This window comes from Pteropus alecto, unplaced genomic scaffold, assembly GCF_000325575.1.
Source record: "Pteropus alecto unplaced genomic scaffold, ASM32557v1 scaffold121, whole genome shotgun sequence".
Lineage (NCBI taxonomy): Eukaryota > Metazoa > Chordata > Mammalia > Chiroptera > Pteropodidae > Pteropus > Pteropus alecto.
This window is the reverse complement of record NW_006434369.1, coordinates 9803992-9824897: the sequence shown is the minus strand read 5'-3', so window position 1 is coordinate 9824897 and position 20906 is coordinate 9803992. Positions and strand designations below refer to the sequence as shown.

The window sequence follows — 20906 nt, the reverse complement described above, 5'->3', positions numbered from 1 at the left end:
AGATGAAGGCGGAGGGGGGCGACCACTCCATGATCAACCTGTCGGTGCAGCAGGTCCTGAGCCTCTGGGCCCACGGGACGGTGCTGAGGAACCTCACGGGTAATTGTTGCGCCTGGCATGGGGACGGGGATGCAGTGCTGCCCCTCATCTCGCTTCTCCCTCCGAAGGAGTGGAAGCCCACCTCGCTGCCCCACCCCCGTGTGCGCCCTTTCGGGAGTTCACGGTCCCAAGTCCTGGCGAGGAAAGTGTTAATTGGATCCACTCCGCGCCGCTTTCGGGGGCGCAGATGCCCGCCACCCATTCCCTCCGCTCTGAGGCTTCTCAATCACGGGAGGAGAATCCATCACCCCCGCCTCCTGCCGGGCACCGGGGAGGCTCCAGAGGGCCCTGCCTTTTGTAGTACGCGCGGAATAGCGTTAGTGCTGAGGCTTGAGCATAGTTAGCTTTAATTTAACCCTCCCCACAGCCCCACGCGTGCACATACACACATACACACACACACCCCCCACTTATTGCTATTTAGATCTTTTTCTGTTTACCTCTTTTTCTTTCTGGCGGATCTCAAACTAAGTGCAGGACTTAAATTTCCTGCTCGCAGTGATCAATTTGCTTCAGCTGTTAAATTATTTTGGAAATATAGATGGCAAATTAAGTAGATTATAGTGGGTCAGGGGCCAGGCCAAGGTCTAGTGCATTCTAAGCATTTTAGTTTTAGCTATATATCTCTTCCCTCTCCCAATTTCCTTTTGTCTGTCTGTTGCTCTCCCTCTGGCCTCCAGCGCCACTTCTGTGACATTTGATAATTTTGTTTATTTCCCTTCATTTGTCCAGGCTATCAGGAGGGAATTGGACTACGTTATAATAATTAACATCAATTTCTAGTTGTAAAAGTGAGCAATAATACACACTTTTGTCAAATTTGTAGGTTTGCTTTGTGAAGGAACTTATGGTTTTGTAAATGTGGAAATGCTTATATATTATACTGAGTTCTGAATTTAAAAATACCCTCTAAAGATTAGTATTTACAAGAAAGAGATTCGTTTGCAGTTTGGTGAATCCTCAGTACCTGCTCCTTAGAGAAAAAACAAAAACATACTCGGGGTTTAATTCTTGAAAATATACAAGGCAGCTAATTTTCATAGAACATTAGTATTTCAAAATGCATTATGTCAAACTGATTATGAGTAGGAAGAGTACATTACAAATGTAATTTGACAGGATGCATACACATATATGTGTATATATAATATAAATATATCTTAAAATCTGGCATGATATGAAATTCAGATATTCATAGAGAATTTTTTTTTGGAATTACATACCACAAGAATGACTTTAAAGACACTGATTTCCTTGAATGTGGAAACTATAAAATTAACGTAGATTCTGGATTGATTCATGATGTCCTCACTTTTAATATGTGGTTGTTTAACTTGGAACAAACTGACCTTACATGATGGTTTTATGTCAGGAACATGTTCTTAGTTCTGAAAAACTACATCGGCATAAAGACCATTTCATGATTCAATTGAATTTAGAGATAGACTACTTTATCTTAATTGTTCAAATGTATCAATTATGTGTATTTGAATAAAATGAAAATAAAGACTTAAAAATAGGTATATATTGTTATATGTTAATGACATGTATATATGTCATGTATGTTAATGACATGTATATATGCATTAACATATAATGTAAATATTCAAATATCATTGAATATTTAGAAAAAAATTAGCTTTGGGATACATAAGATAAATGTAAATGTAACTTACTTCTTGGCCAGATTTAACAATGTTTTAACTTTAAGATTTACCTTTAAGATTCTAATCATTATATACTGGCTTCCAGTTCCACAGGTCATCTATTAGGTTAATAATAGTAGTTTCAACCCAAGGTATCTCCTAGTACAATCTTAATAATCATCAGTTTTTTTTTTATCGGACTTTGCCATTTAATAAAGGGTAAGCAGAACATCCCAAACTAGAACTGAAGTGAGACTGAGGAACAGCAGGAACCTCTTCTAGGAAATAACTAGAGTGAGTATGCAAAATTCTGTTTGTCAGAGTAAAAATGAATAAAGAAATAGATTAGAAATATGGTTCACCAGCAAGTAAGTGTACCACGTTAGGAACCACATCACTTCTAAAAAGTAGACTTTGGAAATTGTAACATTCCGATGTGGTTCATTACAGCCTTCTCCATGCTGGTGACCTTAGTGATCCCGTATGTACCATAATCATTAGTCAAGATGCTGCTTACAGTGCCATTTAGAATTTGGTCTATTAAAAACAAACACAGCTCCTAAAGACAACTCCCATTTATTGAATTCCTACTATGTATCAGGCACTTTACATATATTATTTCTAATCTTCAGAATTAACTCTCCAGAGTAGATTTTCAAAGCTCAGAGAGGTAAATTAAGTTGCCCCCAAATCATATAGCTAGTAAATGACTGCATTAGTCTTTAAACCCTAGTCCTTGCCTGCAGGACTTCCTTTTCTCCTTTTTCAGAATGCTTTAGCTACTTCCTTTTTACTCTCTTTGGGCAGAATGAATTACTTGCTTCATCCTGCTACTTCTCCTTATACATGCTTTTTAAATTATATTTTTCAATTACATTACAATTTTTATTTATCTTTGCTAGACTGAGCTTTTTGAGGGTGGGGTAATGTCTTAATCACTGAATTCTGGAATGCTAGCGTTATAGTACTTGGCACATAGTAAATGCTCAATACATATTTGAGTGGAATTTTTAAAATAACACTTGACAGTTGCATGATTTAAACATCTACTTGTCTTATTTTTCAGCTAGGTCTTTTGGAGTGAAAGTGCTACTAATAAGGAATGGGTCATTTTAGTAGCTTTTGTAAATGTCATGCCTTTATTTTTTATTCTCTTGTGTGTTTACCACCAAAAGTCCAGTTTCCTTCAGCTACCATATATTTGTAAATGTCATACCTTTAAAATACAAATGTTTATTGAATAAATTTTTTATACAAGTTAACCATACTTTCACTTTTTTTAAATCTTTTCAACAATCACGGACAGATCGTTTATCCTTATTTTACAAATTCAGACATTGAAGCAAAGAGTAACTTGCTTAAATCTGAGAGCTATTAAGAGAAAAATTACCTTTTTTCAAATTATGATAACATTGTTAAGTCAGAAGGCATTTTGTCATCATAACAAACTTGTAGTGAAACAGCTAATTGTAGGGAGCATAATGTAGAACAAGACTGATTTGGATTTAAAAATTAACTGGATTTGCAGAAATCTGGTTCATAGGAATTCTGGTTAATTAAAAAAACAAAGGGAGAAAGCACTCATCTCTATTTTTTTTTCTTTGTACAAACTAACAGGTATTATTCTTCTCTTTGTAGCTTATCCCATGGGTAAAGCAGGACAACATTTATATTGACCTTTTTATCTTAGAGATTCACCTTTAGAAAGTAGTGTTGTGTATTTATTACTTTGATAGAAATAGATGTTTAAAAAGTGATAATGAGAACTAGCTTAACATTTAAAGCTAGAAATTTTGTAATTTAACTCCGTTTAAGAAATACCGAATGTCACATCATTGAAGTGAAGTGACATGGCAGGGATTAAACAGTTATTTAATGATAGAGGCAGGACTGAAATTAACCTTTCTTAACCCTAGTTCTGTGCCTTTTTCTTTTATTTCACATAGCCTTTTAACTCAGGCAGGTCTGGGTTAGATGATAAATCTTAATGTTCTTAAGAATAGCCTGGTAAGTATTTGTCCTAGTGAGCCCAAGAATGTGTGAATGGAACTAATTTTTGTCTAGCAGATAAAAGATATTAGAAAACTCAAGATGTTATTGAATAATAATGTTTTCTATAATTTTAAGTTGCCGTTGCCTATGTAAAAGTTAGTGATTCATATTTATTACATATCCAGTTTTAGAAATCCTACCAAGTTTGGTGTGCTATTTATTGTTTCTTCCTCCTGGAAGACACTAGGATGGGGACTCCATATAGAGCAGATTAATATCTGGAGACCTCATCTCTGTCTATTACCAAAGTTCTCTTCTGTATCCATCACTTCCCAAAGTGGGTGATTCACAGGATTCCTAAATTGTTAGCTGTGTATGTGGATTATACGCTTCTTCACCTTACTAGAGGTAAATGGCTTCCTTTCTGTCTCAAATAGTTTATCTTTCTCTGAATTGTTCTAAATACTCTGACCCCTCGATCAAAAATTAGAGTCAGCATGTATATACTCATTCAGTTGTATGGGTAACTTGACTTTTTTTTTTTTTTTTTAATGACCTACACTGAAATGTATTCTTTTGCTTTATCTTTATTTTCTTCAACTACTTTGGCTCCCAGCATTGTGTTCTGAAGCTAATTTGGTTGTTAAGGGTTTAAAGAAGAATTTTTTACATAAAAATAGGCAGGATCCCTAATCCCCTGGATAAACATAGATCCGGGCTAGTGCTGGGGAAGGGATAATTGATCCCTGGGAGAAATGGCAGACTGGCTTTAGGCTGGCTCCTCTCTCAGTGTCAGCAGCAAATGTGGGGGTAGGTGCTCCCCTCTATTAGTAATAAGCATTAGGAGGCTGGGAATTCAAACTGGAATGAAGGTCAACCATCTCTGTGTGTGTCTATATAAAACATATATATGCTTAATTTTACAATATACATACACTTTATTATAGTTCTGTTTTGGACTTTACAGTTACTAAGCCACTTTAGTGTTAATACTGTCAGCAAAAAAGAAAAGAAGGAAGGAAAGACTGAAGGAAGGGAAGAGAAGGGAGAGAGGAAGGAAGGAAGGAGAAAAAGGGGAAAATGTTGCTATCTGCTATATACATTTAGAATTGTTCGTACATCATGCTGGTATCACTAGCACCTTTAGCAATGCTCCCAAACAAATTTTCTTCTCTCGATGTTACTTGGTATCCTAGTTTATCATTAGGTTCAATTCCTCTTCCTGAATGCTGTGTTATAGGTGGTGAGTTTATGTGTTATAGGTGGTGAGTTTATGTTTATAAAGTTATTTCAGATGTCTACTTATAGGTGTTTATGTTTTGTATATGTAGCCTTAAAGACATGTTACTTTTCAGTATTTGTGCTGGACCCCAAAATTTAGTATTTCTGAAATACATGTGAAAAAATCCCATACTTTTTTGTGGTACAGAGCCAATTAATAAGTGCTGGTATGACTTGTACTTTATAAGAGTTTACCTTTTGGAAAGCTTATCAGTATATGTAGAGAATGAAGCTACTGTAGTTTTTCAAAAGTCAGAATTGTCATCTTAAGGTTTTTTAAATTCCCATTTCATTATCTCGAATCATACATCCATATCCTCTGGCAACACCAACTCTAAGGTCCAGATGACATGTTTTAAGTCTAAAGCAATTTTTGGATAAGTCTTGGGACTGTGTAAGCTATGACTTTGACTTTTTAATAATTATCAGAATATAAATTTATCTTTGTTCAGGTGTGATAGGCTAATTATGTATTTTTAATGACTAAGTCTTTTAGGAATCAAAATTAATCATAGAATGATCAGTGGCAGTAGAAACACATTTGAAGGAGGTCTCATTAGACTATTAAATCCCAATGACCTTAGATAAGTAGATTAATCCTTGAAAGAGAAAGAGAATTTTTCACCAAACTTCATGCAAGTGGAAAGAATCAAACTTTTACTTGGATCTAATTGCTTGTGTTCTTATAATATATATCTTGGAATATAATCTAGGAACATGTTATGTGCTTATTTTAGTAGGACTGGGAAAAATGAAAATAATTTTGAGGGATGTAGATCGCTAGATCAGTTAACATTATTAGCTTATTAACACATCCAATATCACCTTTCATTTGATATGCTATCTGAATTCTTGAATATAAATCAGTTTTCTAAATTTATTTCATAATCCTTGTATGGCTCTTAAACCTTACAGTAAAAAATTCATATCCAGGATTTCAAGACAAAGGAAAAAGTGATATGTTTCCTTTTTAAGAAACTTTACATTTAGTAGTTAACATTTAATACTTTTTAGTGTGCTGGGCATTGTTCTAAGAATGTTACATATATAATTTTATTTGCTTCTTGTAATAATCCCAGGAGGTATGGACCATTAACACCATTTTTGAAAATAAACAGATATAGATGATATCTTGCCCCTGTTTACAAAGCACGTAAGCCAGGACTTGAAAAATTATCAATCAATCCATTTAGCAAACATTTGAATAACTACAATGGATTTGGTGCTGTCAGAGATTCAAAGGTAAATAACATCATGACTGTTTTCAAGAAGCTTATATTCTAGTGAGTATGAATATACAAATCTTTGTATTAGTTATTGCTGAGTAACAAATTTAACGGCTTAAAACCTCCAAATTTAATGGCTTAAAACGAGACATTAATTTTCTCACAGTTTTTAATGCTCAGGAATCTGGGAATGGTTTTGCTGGTTCTTAACAGCGTAACAGTCAAGACTGGTGCTGAAGGGTCAGCTGACTTCCAGGCATGTTCATATGACTGTCGGGATGAGGTGTGATTCCTCTCCACGTGGGCCTCTGTATGGGGCTGTTCACAACATAGCTTTCCCCTTATCCAGTGGTCAGAGAAAGAGACAGAAACTAAAACAAAAGCCACAGGGTCTCTTATAATCTTAATCTTGGAAGCGATGTACCATCATTTCTGCTATACTTAGTCACATAGACCAACTCTGGTTCATTGTCAAGGGAACTGTACCAGGGTGTGAATACCAAGTGAGGATTATTGGGGGCCTCCTAGAGCCTATCTGTCACAGACTAAAGGTAGGTATGGGGAGAAGGGAATGAAGTTCTGAAAAAGAAGACTAGGGCTAACATAGTAGGTAAGGGGTTGAGGATCTATAAGAGAAACAGGTGACTAGAAAAAACAAACCATCTTCATACACTGAAGAATTATACTAAAGAACATGTCTATCACTTTCAAGGGCTAATTTTGTTGGATATTTCTTGATCATAAAAGTTTTGTGTCAGTCTCTGTGGTCAACACTGATCATGAAAATGCCAATCATTATCCATAAGGATCTCATGGTCTAGAGATGCTGACTAACCTTCAGGTTAAGTAGACTTGTCGAGTTCAGAGAGAACGAGGTAGTGGGATTTAGAAGACAACAGAAGAGGTAGAGAGTAGAGAAAGAATCCGTTTATAGGATCTCGGAGAGGAGAGGTGAATTGCTTGTGGGATGGCCCCGGAATACTGCAGGACTTGTTAAGTTTAAAAGTATTACACTGCTCCTGAATATCTGTGTCTAGCTAAGATGTTTTCATCGATAATGTGAAACTAGATTTTCATTATAAAATTCTCCACCTCTCCCATTCCGTACCATGAATTACTTTAATCTGACATGGTTTCTAAATTTGCTACTTATCAGGGCTGGTCAAGGGTACAGATCCAGGGCCTCAGTCTATATTGTGATATTAGGATCTTTGAGAACAGAGCCTAATGGAAAATACATTTTTAACTAGCTGTTAGGATGATTTTGTTATTGAGAGCTCAAGGATTGGGACTACCTGATTTTGAAAACAAGGTTTTTTTGTGATCAATTTGTAGCTATGTTAATAAGATATATAATGAATCTTAATATGAAGTATTTAGTTTAAAACTTATTAAAATTTTAATATAAATGACTCCTTTATTTCCAAAAGGATGTTATAATCCAGTTTTTTAAGTGGCTCTCTTAACATTAGTATCATATTAGAATTTATCCTTTAAAAATGTTTTATTTATTTGAGCTATTAGCTATAGAGAATAATTGCTATTAAATAATAGTGTTTTAAAAATTCTACTTTTTCATATTAAATCAAAGTATAGGGGAGAATTAAACATTAACAGTATTTATGTAAATACTTATGTAATGAGCAGTTATTGGAATTTTCCCCCTAGTATAATTTGGGTTCTGCTAGATTTCTGTATGCAAATAGAGTCTCAATAACCACTAGGATTCTTGAATTTATAAGTCAAGAAACTGAGTTTTATCCTTAAATGCTAATATTTGGATTTTGTATTTTAGATGAGCCACATATTTCCAAGAGCTGGATGTTCTCATTCATGATACAATCTAATGCCAACAATTTTCATATTGATTTAAGGGGAAGCTGATTTAGAAACTAACAAGAAAAAAGCTTAGAGATTTTTACTGAGTTAAGAAAAACATTTATGTTTGCATATAAACTTGTTTCTTTAATCTTTTTTTTTTTAAAATGGAGTCTTCTTCAGATCTTTAATATACTGTTTTGTAGGTTGAGGTTTAGGACCTAGAAAATCTTTGTTCTCTGAATATCATTTAATAGCTCTTAGAGTTGGGCCTTCTTTAAATTTGGTTTAGGCAACTGGATTCAAGATCCCTTCCACTTCTGAAATTATCCAGGTTTTTTGTTTGTTCGTTTTAATCCCAGTGTGGCATAACTGCTCTCTCAGGATTACTGTCAATAATATTTAAGATGTGATTGTTCTTGACAGTGCTTGTGCATTACTTGCTAAGTTTTCCTAGTTGTACTTTTATTTTCTCATCTGTCATTCATTCGGTCTCTTTTTTAGATTTAATTTTAGTAATTGTATATTGAGAGTTTCATTATAAGTTATGCTCACTGATGTAAAAAGTTCATTTTTCAGTATTCAGTGTAAATATCCCTTGGAAATACTGTATCATGAGATTGTAAAGCTTATCATTTACTGAGATTTTTTTAGTCAGTGACTGAATCAAACAAATGTATTGTTGGCATAATTTAAGATGCTTGAGGGCATACAAGTAATAATAATTGAAACTTGTATATTATAATTTTATAATAGATTCAGATGTTGATTTCTAAACCCTATACTTTTATAATTAAATAATCAGTTATGAGGAAGAACAAATTGAATAGCATCTTTTAGGAAGATAGCAGTGTGGCTTAAATATAGAGCAGTTTTTGAACTGTTTTAAATAGCTTAACCTGATTTCTTTAAAGCAAATGATATTCAGATTGTTTTAAATTAAAAACCTGTTTTTCTAAGAATTTTACTGTTCAGTGATGAGTACTGTAATTTACAGATTGAAATTATATAATTAGCTAGTAAAAGGGTAATTTAGTTTAAGTGGGTAATAAACAGTATTGCCATAAGCTTTTGAGAGAGGCAATGTATTAAAGTAGCTCTTGAAGGTGTCACAATTAAATTTAAAAACTAGTGTTTTTAAGAAGCAGAAGCAGACAACTATTAAATATCTACAATAACTTTAACTTCTACGTTAAATGAGTTTTCATGTGTAAATACAGCAACTTATTTTTAAATCCGATGAAAATGTTAGAGTGATTAAAAATACGGAAACATGTCTATTATGTTTACCTTCATTTTAACCTTCTTTGTTGCTTATTTCTTTATGTATAGAGTTAAGTTTCCACCTAGTAGTATACTCCTCTCTGAAGAAAGTGCTTTAATGTGTCTTAAGCACGATTCTGTGAGCTTTATTCTTTCTGGAAAAAAGTCTTCATTTCACCTTCAGTTTTGAAAGGTATTTCTCTTGAATATAGATTTCTAGCTTTACACTTTTTTTCCTTTTCAGTCTTTTAAAAATGTGACTGTATTGTTTTCTGGTTTGATAGTGTCTGTTGAGAAGTTTGCTGTACTTTTTGCTTTTGTTCCTGTGTGTAAGATGTCTTTTTTTTCCCTCTGGCTACCTTCATTATTTCCCTTTATCTTTGGTTTTCAGTCATTTCGCTGTGATAGATCTAGTTGTGTGTGTATGGTTTATTTTTGAAATGTCTTCTTTTGAGAGGTCTTTATCTTGCTTGAGATTCTTTGAAAGTCTTAGATTTGTGGTTCGGTATCTTTTGTTATTTTAGAAAATTTTCAGCCACTCTTTTCAAATATTTTTCTTTTCCATTGTCTCTTTTCCTTCTGGGACTCTAGTTATATGTATGTTAAACCATTTGGAATTGGTCCATAGCTCTTAGATGATTTCTTTTTTCCCTCTGTTATATTTCAGTTTGAATAATTTCTATTCAAGGTCTATAAGTTCACTGATCCTTTGCTTAACTTTGTCAAGTCTATTAGCTCATTAAAAGAATTCTTCATCGCTGATACCACTTTTTTTGTGCTTGTGTCTTTTTTTTTTTAACTTCTAGCATTTTCATTTGACTTTTTCTTGTAGTTTCTATCTCTGCTGAAATTTTTCATCTGTTCATGTGAGTTGTTTACCTTTTTCATGAGAGCCTTTAACATGTTAATTATAGTTATTTTAAAGTCCCCATCTAGTTGTTCTAAAATCTGGATCATCTCTGGGTCTGGTTCTATTGATTATTTTATTTCTTAACAGTGAATTGTTTTTCCTGTTTTTGAGTGTGTCATAAATTTTTATCAAATGCAGTACTTTGTATATATAATAGTAAAGATTGAAGTACATAGATTTATGCCAGGAAATGGGTAGCTTTTGTTCAGCCAGTAGTGTGAAGAGTTGATTTAATCTACTCAGAAGTAAGCTGAGTTTGAGTTTTTTTGTTATCATGGTTACCGTCAGTGTACCATAGGTTTCACATTCTCTAGAAATTGCTCTTGTTGCCTTGTGCTTAGGGTGGGGACTAGGTGCTGCAGGGTTATTCTCAGTGTCAGTGTACCGTTGTCAAGTTTTAGCCATCTCTGCATGCCTGTGCCACAGGAAGGTTGTTTGTCCACATACTTGCTTTCCCCCAGTGGCAGACTTTGCTTGTTACCTAGTGTTAGGCTCATGATAGGGGCAGGGTTTTTCTGCTGTTTTGGTCCAGTTTTAGTCTTTGGCATGCTCTGTGTATTAGGGTCTCTGGGGTGGGGCTGTCAGTATTTTTGCCTTTCTGAATCATAGTAGCCACACTCTTCTTTGTATCTGATAACTCTGCCTGCTTCTTGGTACCTCTCTTGACCAGAGTTTTGCAGTTTCATGTTTCTAATGCATATAATTCCACAATTCGACCATTATGTCTTAGAGCAGTTGTTTCTCATTCTTAACTGCATGAGAGTCAATTGGGGAACTTTAAAAAATTCTTTCTCAATTAAATCAGAATTTTTGGGGATGGTATTTCTTCTAGGCTCTCTCAAGTGACTCCAACATATAGCGAAGTCTGGGAACCATTGGCTTAGAATGCTCTGCTCCCCACTCTTCACTCTCATTCCATTTCGAACATGTTTATCATTTGATTAATCCTGTTTATTTTTTATAATTCAGTTGTAGCAGTGTATTCTCTTGTGATCGTCCTTGACATTCTTCCCCCTTGTTCAGGACTATGTACCCTATGGCAGGGGTCCCCAACCCCCGGGCTGCGGGCTGGTACCAGTTCGTGGCCTGTTAGGAACTGGCCTGCACAGCAGGAGATGAGCGGCAGGTGAGCTAGCGAAGCTTCATATGTATTTGCAGCCGCTCCCCAGTGCTAGCATCACCACATCAGCTTCACCTTAGATCATCAGGCATTAGGTTCTCATAGGAGCACTGGTCCCTGGTGCCAAAAAGATTGGGGACTGCTGTCCAATGGTATCAGCTGCATGCTATGTATTGAAGAACCTGAGGTATTAGAAACTTGGAATAGGTGGGGTATGGTCGGAAAGAAAATACCACTGAGATATCATTAATTAATGTTGTATCTAACCTCAATGTATCATTAATTAAACACTGTATCAGCTCTTGATAATATATGAAAATACCATAATAGTAATTTTCAAAGGGGTGTGGGACAACCCAACTCCCTGGGACACATGTCAAATCATCTAGACCAGAAATCAGCAACTTTTTCTGTAAAGGGCTAGTACTCAACATACTCAATATTGTAACTGCAGTGAATACTTTCGGCTTTGCAGGCCACTTGGTCTCTGTCACAACTACCCGACTCTGCCATTGTAGCATGAAAATAGCTATAGACAATATGAATGAACATGTCTATGTGCCCATAAAACATTATGAACAGTTAAATTTAAATTTTGTGTAATTTTTGTGTTTCAAAAAATTGTTCTTTTAAAAATATGTTCTTTTAAATAAAAGAAATATATGTTCATTTAAATAAATGTTCTTTTAAAATATAAAAACCATTTTAGTTCACAGACTATACAGAAACTGGTGGTGGGCCAGACATGGCTCATGGTCCGTATCTGAGGCTGACCCCTGATCTGGAGAATTTTTCAGATATAAATGCATCATCTTCCTGAGAGTCTAATAAACAAGTCCCTGTGTGAGACATAGCCCCAAACTGAAAAATCACTGGTGTTAGAAACTAAGGAGAGCAAGTTCCACCCCTTAGATTTGTAGAATGACAAAAAGTTGAGATATTGAGAACCTAATTTGATCACAGATTATTTACACGTATAATGTTAACCATTTATATAGAGATGGTAGGAAATTATGAACAGCCCCCAAATAAAATTTTACTGGTATGGTATTTTCAGCTTGAGGCTTAGAGTATATTGATTACATAGTAAGTTTTCAAGTGTCTACTTGCTAATTATATTAAACGTTTACATACTCTATAGAGGATTAAAAATACATATTTAGTGTTTGTCTAATGAGATAGGTTTCCTTATTTTTATGACTTTTGGATTTTTTAAATAAATACCTTTAGCCTAGAGTAGTGATTTCTATTTCTATTGCATGTCATGATCATTCAGTAAAAATTGATAAAAATATAGTAATTTGGTTCCAGAGAGTTTTAGTTGCTCTGTAGGTAATTCTCATGAGCACCGTGGCTTGAGAACCATTGGCTTTGATCAATTATGGAATAATAAACTATTTTTTAAAGGCAGTATATTTGTAGTAAGAAATTTTAAAATATATCAGGCAGATTGTTAAAAAATAAGCGCAGTAAAGAATATATAAAATGTCATTCACTTCCTGTCTTTAAAAGTGTTTTGTTAAGCCATTGTTAAATCTTTGATTTATACATTTTATATACATATACAATTTTTTAAACAAATAGGATCAGACAGTATGCACCATTCTTTGACTTGCTTTTACTCAGTTAATACATTCTAGACATTTAGAGCAATTCATTTCTCATAAATAATTTTCCCAAGGATTAAAAACAAAAGCACAGAATATAATTTTTGAGTGACTTGGCAACCAGGGGTAATGAGAGATACAGATTCAGAGCAGATCTATATCTAGTGTTGTTTGTAGACTGGAACAAATAACAACTCTCCTGACACTTATCCCCCTAAAAAGTAAACAATGCAAAAATCCAGGTGAAACTAGATTAAGATGAAGATTATGGACAACTTTTAATAGGGAAAAATAACCAAAGACATGCCCAGGAAGAAGGGATATTTCTTCCATTGAATTAAAGTGATTGTATGGATGAAATGCTTCAGTTTCTGTTTTGTACATTGTATTTTTAAAATTTGTATTTGGTTTAGCATTAGTGTGGTCTCCCTCTGGGTTCTTCCTTTCATTGTTGTTTAGTTGCTATGAGCTTGGATTGGGTGGAGTGGGGACGAAAAGTAAAAACTGGGCCTCTGGGTGTTCATGTTAGCTGTAGGACCTAGACAGTTTAAGAAAAGATGGTGATGTTCCAATCCTGTTCTCTTAATACTTGTTCTTCCTCTAGGGCTCTTGGGTGTTTGTTTTTGCTCTACTCCTAGGATCCTGCAATTCTCTTCACCTGAACTTACCCAGTAGATTTCCTATGTTTTCCAATAGTGAGTAGAACCTTAGACATTTATCTGGAGTAGATCAAGGTCTTTAGAGGCCCCGTTCATTGACAGGGTTGTGTTAATCAGGTAATTCAAAATAATAGTAATAACATGAAACCTAAATTAGTTGTAGATATTTTCAGTGGAATTTAAACTTTTCCATGATAAATAGTATGTGTTTTTTTTGTTTGTTTGTTTGTTTTTTTAAAGAAAAGTAAATTTGAGTTTAGGTAGTGTGTGCTCAGTCTGCTTAAGGGATAATTCTGGACTGGTCATTAAAGGACCATTTAAAATTCCATTTTAGTTGTATAATTCTTTGATACGTTGGGGTTTTATAAAACATTAAACTTAAAATTTACTTTTCTTAATTCTTAGGTAAATTTATTGTTGAGGTCCATAGCTATGTAGTTGGCAATGAACATTACTTATAATTTCAAATAATCCCTTATTCATAGTGTTAAATATAGTAAAGAAATTTTTCATTCTACTTGTATAACCAGGACAGCAAAAAAAAAAAAAAAAAATGTTTTTGGGAGGTAGATCTGATAAGCTATCAGAAGTGGTCTTAGGACACAAGGCAAATTTCTCTTGTTAGGATTAGGTGTTGCAGAGCCTTTCCTTGTGTTAGAGCTCCCTTGATGAAAATGCTCTCCCCCACATTATTACTCCCTGATACCCTTAATTAGGTTCATTTGGAAAATTACATCTTTTATAATACAAATATTTACTGAGCAAGTTAAGCCTTTTTGTCTTTAATGTATGTATTATAAGTAGAAGCCATTTGTTTGGGAGCCATAGCATGAAAACTATTTCGCAGAAAACTGAAAGAGAAAAATGTTTTAAAAGGCAAACTTTAAAAGGCAACATCTGTCTCTTAGGTCGTTGGGAAGCATGCATGGTACTTTTAACATACATTGGAAAATATGCGAGATATGAAATGAAATGAATTTGAATGATCTGAGTTCATCCTAAGGGTCAATTCTCAAGAATGTGGTATCCCCTTTCCTTTTTCTTTTAATTTAACTTTTTAATTTGAGATGACTGTAGATTCACATGCGGTTGTAAGAAATAATACAGACATAGCCCATGGACTCTCTATCCACTTTACCTAGTGAGAACACTTTGGAAAAAAACACAGTATATCAAAACTAGGATATTGACATTGATACAATCCACCAACCTGATTCAGATTTTAGCAATACTGCTTGTATGCTTGTACTAATTTGTGTGTGTGAATTTAGTTCTTTACAGTTTTATCACTTGTATATGTGTCCACCACCACAGTCAAAGAACAGTTTCATTGCTGCAAAGATCCCCAGTGTTACCCTTTTATAACCACACCTTCCTTCCTTTCTCAAGAGAATTTTTATTTGTTTTGTTTTTAAATGCCTCGTCATTTATGATCTCAAAACAATTATCTTTTAAATTTCTGTCCATACATTCACATTGTTGTGTAACAGATTTCTTCTTCATCTTGCAACACTGAAACTCTAACCATTAACTCATTTCCCGTTTAGAAAAAAAAAGTGCAGCTTGCTGCCAGCGTTAATTTAATTTTACACAAATACGCTCTTTGAGGCTGAATGAAGCAAATCTGAATGATTTTCAATGTGAAAATAAAATATAAAAACTTCTTGGAGTTATTTCTAAGTAGAACTTGTCTCTAATCCTAATATAACAAATGTATATGATGATCAGTATTTAATAATTTTTTTTCATGTAAATTTCAAAGCATGGAACAACACAAATCGGAACATCAAGGATTTGACATTTTCAGCAATCGAGAATTACTGTATTTTGTAAATGGAAATACCACTACTAAAAACAGAATGCTATAAATAGAATGTCATTTGTTTCCAAAGACTATTGATATACTAGAGTGATACAAAAAATAATAATAAAAGTGAGATATTCCTTGGTAGACTTTGGGGATAAGGTTAGGACCTTAATCCATGAGTTATTTTGGGGTAAATGCTGCAGCCGCAAGTGCCTTTGGCGAGTATTCTCGGGGTAAAAGGGAAATGGGTCAAACAACAACTCCCCATCTCCCCCTTCCCAGGCTGATGGCAGCCACCATTCTGTTTTCTGTTTCTGTGAATTTGACTTCTTTAGGGACTTCATATATGTGAAATCAAGCAGTGACTGACATCTCACTTAGCATAAAGTCATCAAGGTTCATGTAGCATGTGACAGAATTTCCTTTTTAAATCTCAGTAATATTACATTTTATGTATATACTGCATTTTTTTTTCATTCATTCATCTGTCAATGGACACTTAAATTGCTTCCACCTCTTGACTATTGTGAATGATACTGCTGTGAACATGGATGTGCAAATATCTCTTCATAATCCTGCTATCAGTTCTTTTGGATCTATACCTGGAAGTAGAATTGCTGGATCATATGGTAGTTGTATTTTTAATTTTTTGAAGAAACTCCACACTGTTTTCCATAACAGCTATACCATTTTACATTACCATCAATAGTGTATAACTATACACTAACGATATTTGAATAAGTTTTAATTCATCCACTTGTAATTCATCTGTCTTATTTTATGACCATTGTTGACTTTTCTTTTACACCTAATAGTGATTACTAGCACAAATAGCAGATGAGATATTTTGCATTAGAGAATGTTTGCATAGCAAAGATGCTTCTCAAGATGACATCTAAACATTTTAGAGTCAGCTCTTTTAGTTATAAAAGAAAGCTTACCTGAACTAGTTTAAATAAAGAGAATAATTTTATTACAAGGAAATTGAGTTTGAATCTAAAGATAGTAATGTGGCAGGCCTTAAAAATCATTGAAATGGGACTTAGTTGTCTCTTTGATGGATCTGTTTTTCTTTCATTGTCTGTCATGGCTTTCATCATGTGATTATGAAATGACTGTTCACAAATCCTGAACCCTTCAGCTTCAGCCACCCAAAGACTGAGGTACTCAGTTGGTCCCAATCCAGAATTCCCAGGGGAAGGGAATGGCTGGTGCGTCTGGGATCAATTGCCTGCCCTCATCTACCTAACTGCAAGCATGATTAGGAAGACAGAGTTAATGCAAGGACCTAACGCTCTCCTTGGGGGCAATATGGATCGACTGGGAGGCAACAGTTTGCCAGAAAGAAAGGGAATGAATACTAGAGAGACAGAATGAAAGGTGTACTCATCAACTCTCTATAAATTAGTAGTAATTGAGGCTGTATTGAAGAATAATGGAGCTTGAAAAGTTTCCAGTAAAGACTATTAAAATGACCTGAGGCAAAGAATTCTTAATAAAATAAAAAATATTTCTGATGGTTTAGTAGTGGATATAAAGTTGAGAAGAGGGGAACTGCCTGAAATTCTTAAAATCATGGAAGATAAAATGACTAATTTCTGGAATGGTTTGAAGTAAGGGGTAGATTTTTAAATTTCTTAACACTGCTATTTGTGTGGAAAATAGAAAATTGTGTATTAAACAGCAATAAATTATGTAATTTCAGAGGAGTTGTAAAAATATATTAAGGTTATTTTAGACAAATTGATTTATTGTAGCTATATGATGGAGACATTTAGAGGAGATTAGAGTGTAGCCTTAACCTTCTGACATCATGGAAGGAATTATTTTTCTATCAAGCATTAGTGATGATGATAATCATTGAAATTTATTTAGTACTACTATGTGACAGGAAGCGTGCTAGGCATTTTTATATCTATTACCTCATTTAACCTTCCCCAAATCATGGGTGCCCACAATTTGTTAAATTGAATTTTCTAAGATGTTTTTCAACAGGATTATTAACACTTTGCTTTTCCTTTCAGAGATGTGGTACTGGATCTTTCTCTGGGCTCTCTTCTCCTCTCTATTTGTCCATGGTGCTGCAGGAGTGTTGATGTTTGTGATGCTACAGAGGCATAGGCAGGGGAGAGTAATCTCTGTCATTGCAGTCAGCATCGGATTTCTGGCTTCTGTAACTGGAGCAATGATTACTAGTAAGTTGATTTTGTTTTGTTTAAGGACAGAATTTTATATACTATTACGGTTATTATAAATGTAACGAGTGTAATCTTTTATGTAGAATATTATTTTTAGCACCAATGGCACTTTACCTAGAAGGCAACGATTAGTCCATTTATGAAATAGTTTTGGTACTTCTACTATGAAGACTCACCATGAAAAGTTTTGTGGGGAATACAAAAACTCGCAAAAATTGGCAAAGGGTAAAGTAATTCATGGGAAAATTTATCTTATAGTGGATGTAGTTTCTGCTTTAATGGAGCTCACCAACTCATAAGGGAGAAAGGCACACAAATATGGTGGTGATAATTGTCATGAAAAAAGTGAAAATATGTCATCTGCCTGTGACTGTGAGGTAAAATTGCACTTCTTAGACACATACAAATTATGATATAAATCTCCCCTGGCTTACTAGAAATTAGCCCATTTAGAGGATGCTCTAGCTATTTGCAGGTTTTATGCTGTGTTGCCTCATGTGCATTTCATACAAGTCCTCAGGTTCATTCCTTCTGGCCTTCTCTTAACACTGTCAACAAGCCCCAACTCCAGCCTTGAGTTCAAAGAGTTCTGGTTTCTGCTTTGCCAGTTGAGCCAGAATTTAGATGCATCTTGTTTAGACTGGAGGTGGCCACAGCTGCTTCCTTAATGTGGTTCTGCCAGAAACTGGCTGCTTCTTTATGCTGCTGTTGATTCTGTCACTGCCACTGAATAACAGGCTTATATTACTGTTTGCTTCTAGCCTGCTTCCAAATGTCTGGGGTGGCTCACTGCTACCATTGGATCTGTTTTGAAACTCTCCAAGAAGGACTTTTTCCTTTCTAGTTCTTAGCCCCGAAGTAAGAGGAAGTCCTTTTCTTCTAAGGCCTCTCCTTTTGTGTCCCACGATCATCTTTTCCCAGAGTGATTGGCATACCTTACCTTGAGAGGAAAGCTCTTCCCATGTCTCTGGTTATGTCTTGTGGCACTGATAAGACAATCATAAAACTGTGGGAAGTAGTGAGTAGTCTGTTTTCTCACCCTTTATTTACTGTTTGGGTTTTCCATGTTATGTTAGGTTTTTGTTGTTGGCTTTTGTTGTTCCATTCAACCTATAACTTTATCATATGGTACCTCATCCATTTTGCCATGGATAAGGTTTAAAACAAGTTTTAAACTTGTTTCAGGTTTAGCTGAAGCATAGGATGTGCATAGTGAAGTGGTAGGATATTCTGTTGGAAAGATAGAATGGAGCCAAATCATAGAGAATCTTGGAAGGCCAGCTGGAAAGTTTGGACTTTTATTCTGCAGTCTGTGGAAAACAAACATATTTTTGAATGGGGTTGGCAAGGGGCAAAGCAATTCACTTGGAAAATGTATTTTATAGCTGATTATAGAATATATGTGAAGAACCAAGAGGAAACTCTGAAAGAGCAGGGACCTTGTCTGTCTTCATCATTGCTGTATCCCCAACAATAAAACACTGCCTAGAATATAATAGATACTCAATAAATGTTGGTCGATGGATGGATGTAGTAAGGGAGGAACAGTGGAGGATAGGAAGGAAGAAAGGGTAAGGAAGAAAGGAGAAAAAAGGAAAGGAAGAGGAATTAAGAAGTATTAACTAAATTGAATTTGAATTGTAGATATATACAACAATATGGATAATTTCAGACATAAATATTGAGCACAAAATTATAGAATATTTACAGTATCGATATATATAAAATTCATTTATTTAAAAAGTCAAATAATACATATTCTTACTAATATCAGCAGCTGAAGAAAAGCAAAAGAATGATAAAAACAGAATTCAGGGAGGGAATGGGATGCAATTGAGGAAGGCCTGTGGGAACTTCAAAGGAAATAGTAATGTTCTGTTCTTCCTCTGGATGATGAGTACCACTTGGGAATTTGTTATTTCATAATACATGTATATTTTCATAAATACTCTTTCATATCTGCTCACTAATATGAGTGTTTTAAAAATCATTTAATAGGCACACACAATTATTTTCTTTCAGATCTTTAAGAGTTCCACTGGGAGAGTGTTTTCTGATTGCTGCCTCTGGGTTGGGAGATGATACAATGCAGTGGGAACTTTTATAGATCTACTTTTTTTGGAGGGAAGTTGTGACTAACAAATTGGTTCCTAACTGATTATCCCCTGGAAAGAAAATGGCAATTGGTTTTAAATGTCTCCCTTGATTGTGGAAACTCTGGAGTTCATAGTGGTGTTTCTTCTTTTAAATTTCTTTTTCTCCCCTCATCATTATAGGCTACATTCGAAGGTCTTGTCTTCTGTTCCTTGAAAGATTATAAAGAAAAGTGGATTATTCAGTAGGTTTTTTTTTTTTTTTTTTGGTCTTTTTCCTCAACAGTAGGGCCCATCCAAAGTAAAATCCACTTTATCCCTGCCAGAACACCTATATACTAAATAAAGGAGTCAGCTTATTTGGAAAAGGAGATGGCAGTGAAGTAGAAAGGTTTTCAGTACTCACTCGTCTGTTCCTTGAAACTCTTGTTATTTCCTTGTCACATCTCTTGTTTCGTTTTTTTTTTCCTGTGCTTTCCATGGCTTCTGACTTCCAGTAAAATTCTAAACCTGTATAGGAGATGTCCCTAAACTGATTTCTTGGGTCCTCAAATATTTAAGTGAGCCAAAAATATTTAAGCCCTAACTCTGAAACTTCACAGAAACAAAAATAATAAATATAAATATATGTCTTTTAGTCACATAGAAAACATTTGACATTTAGTATGTATAGTTTTTCCTTTTCCACAAGCACTTGCTACCTGGATTAAGTTGCACTTATTCTCTGCTATTTTAAATTAAGAGTGTAGTGAACATTGTCATTGTATACAAGTATTGTTGTTTGAAAAATAGTATTGAAAAGTAATTCTGGCCTTTAAAATGACAGTTTCTTGGAATTGTAGGGAAGTTTACGCAAGTTGATGTAGAAATTAAGTAAGATTATTAAAATTAATTTTAATTACATAATCAACACAGTAGTTCTCCCCTTATCTATCAGATTTCCAATGGACGCCAGAAACTAAGGGTAGTACCCAACCCTATACATATTATGTTTTTTCCTATATATACATACCTTTCACCTAAAGGAGGCACTTTACAGCTACTCTTTGGCATATCTGAATTGCCAGCATCACTACTCTTGTGCTTTGAGACCATTGTTAAGTAAAATAAGGATTCCTTGAACACAAGCATCATGATACTGTGTCAGTGGGTCTGATAACCGAGCAGGCTTCAAAATGACTAATGGT

The 20906-nt window shown here is 34.6% G+C and overlaps 1 protein-coding gene across 1 annotated transcript in view; it reads left to right on the top strand.

Annotated features, from left to right (window-relative positions):
- Nucleotides 1-2: 2 nt before the first annotated feature.
- The window catches only part of TMEM170B (transmembrane protein 170B), a 32125-nt gene continuing 11221 nt past the window's right edge, over nt 3-20906 (top strand). The window contains exons 1-2 of the mRNA XM_006909263.3: nt 3-99; nt 17453-17623. Coding sequence (XP_006909325.1) covers nt 3-99; nt 17453-17623 — 268 coding nt within the window. The remainder of the gene's footprint in view (nt 100-17452; nt 17624-20906) is intronic.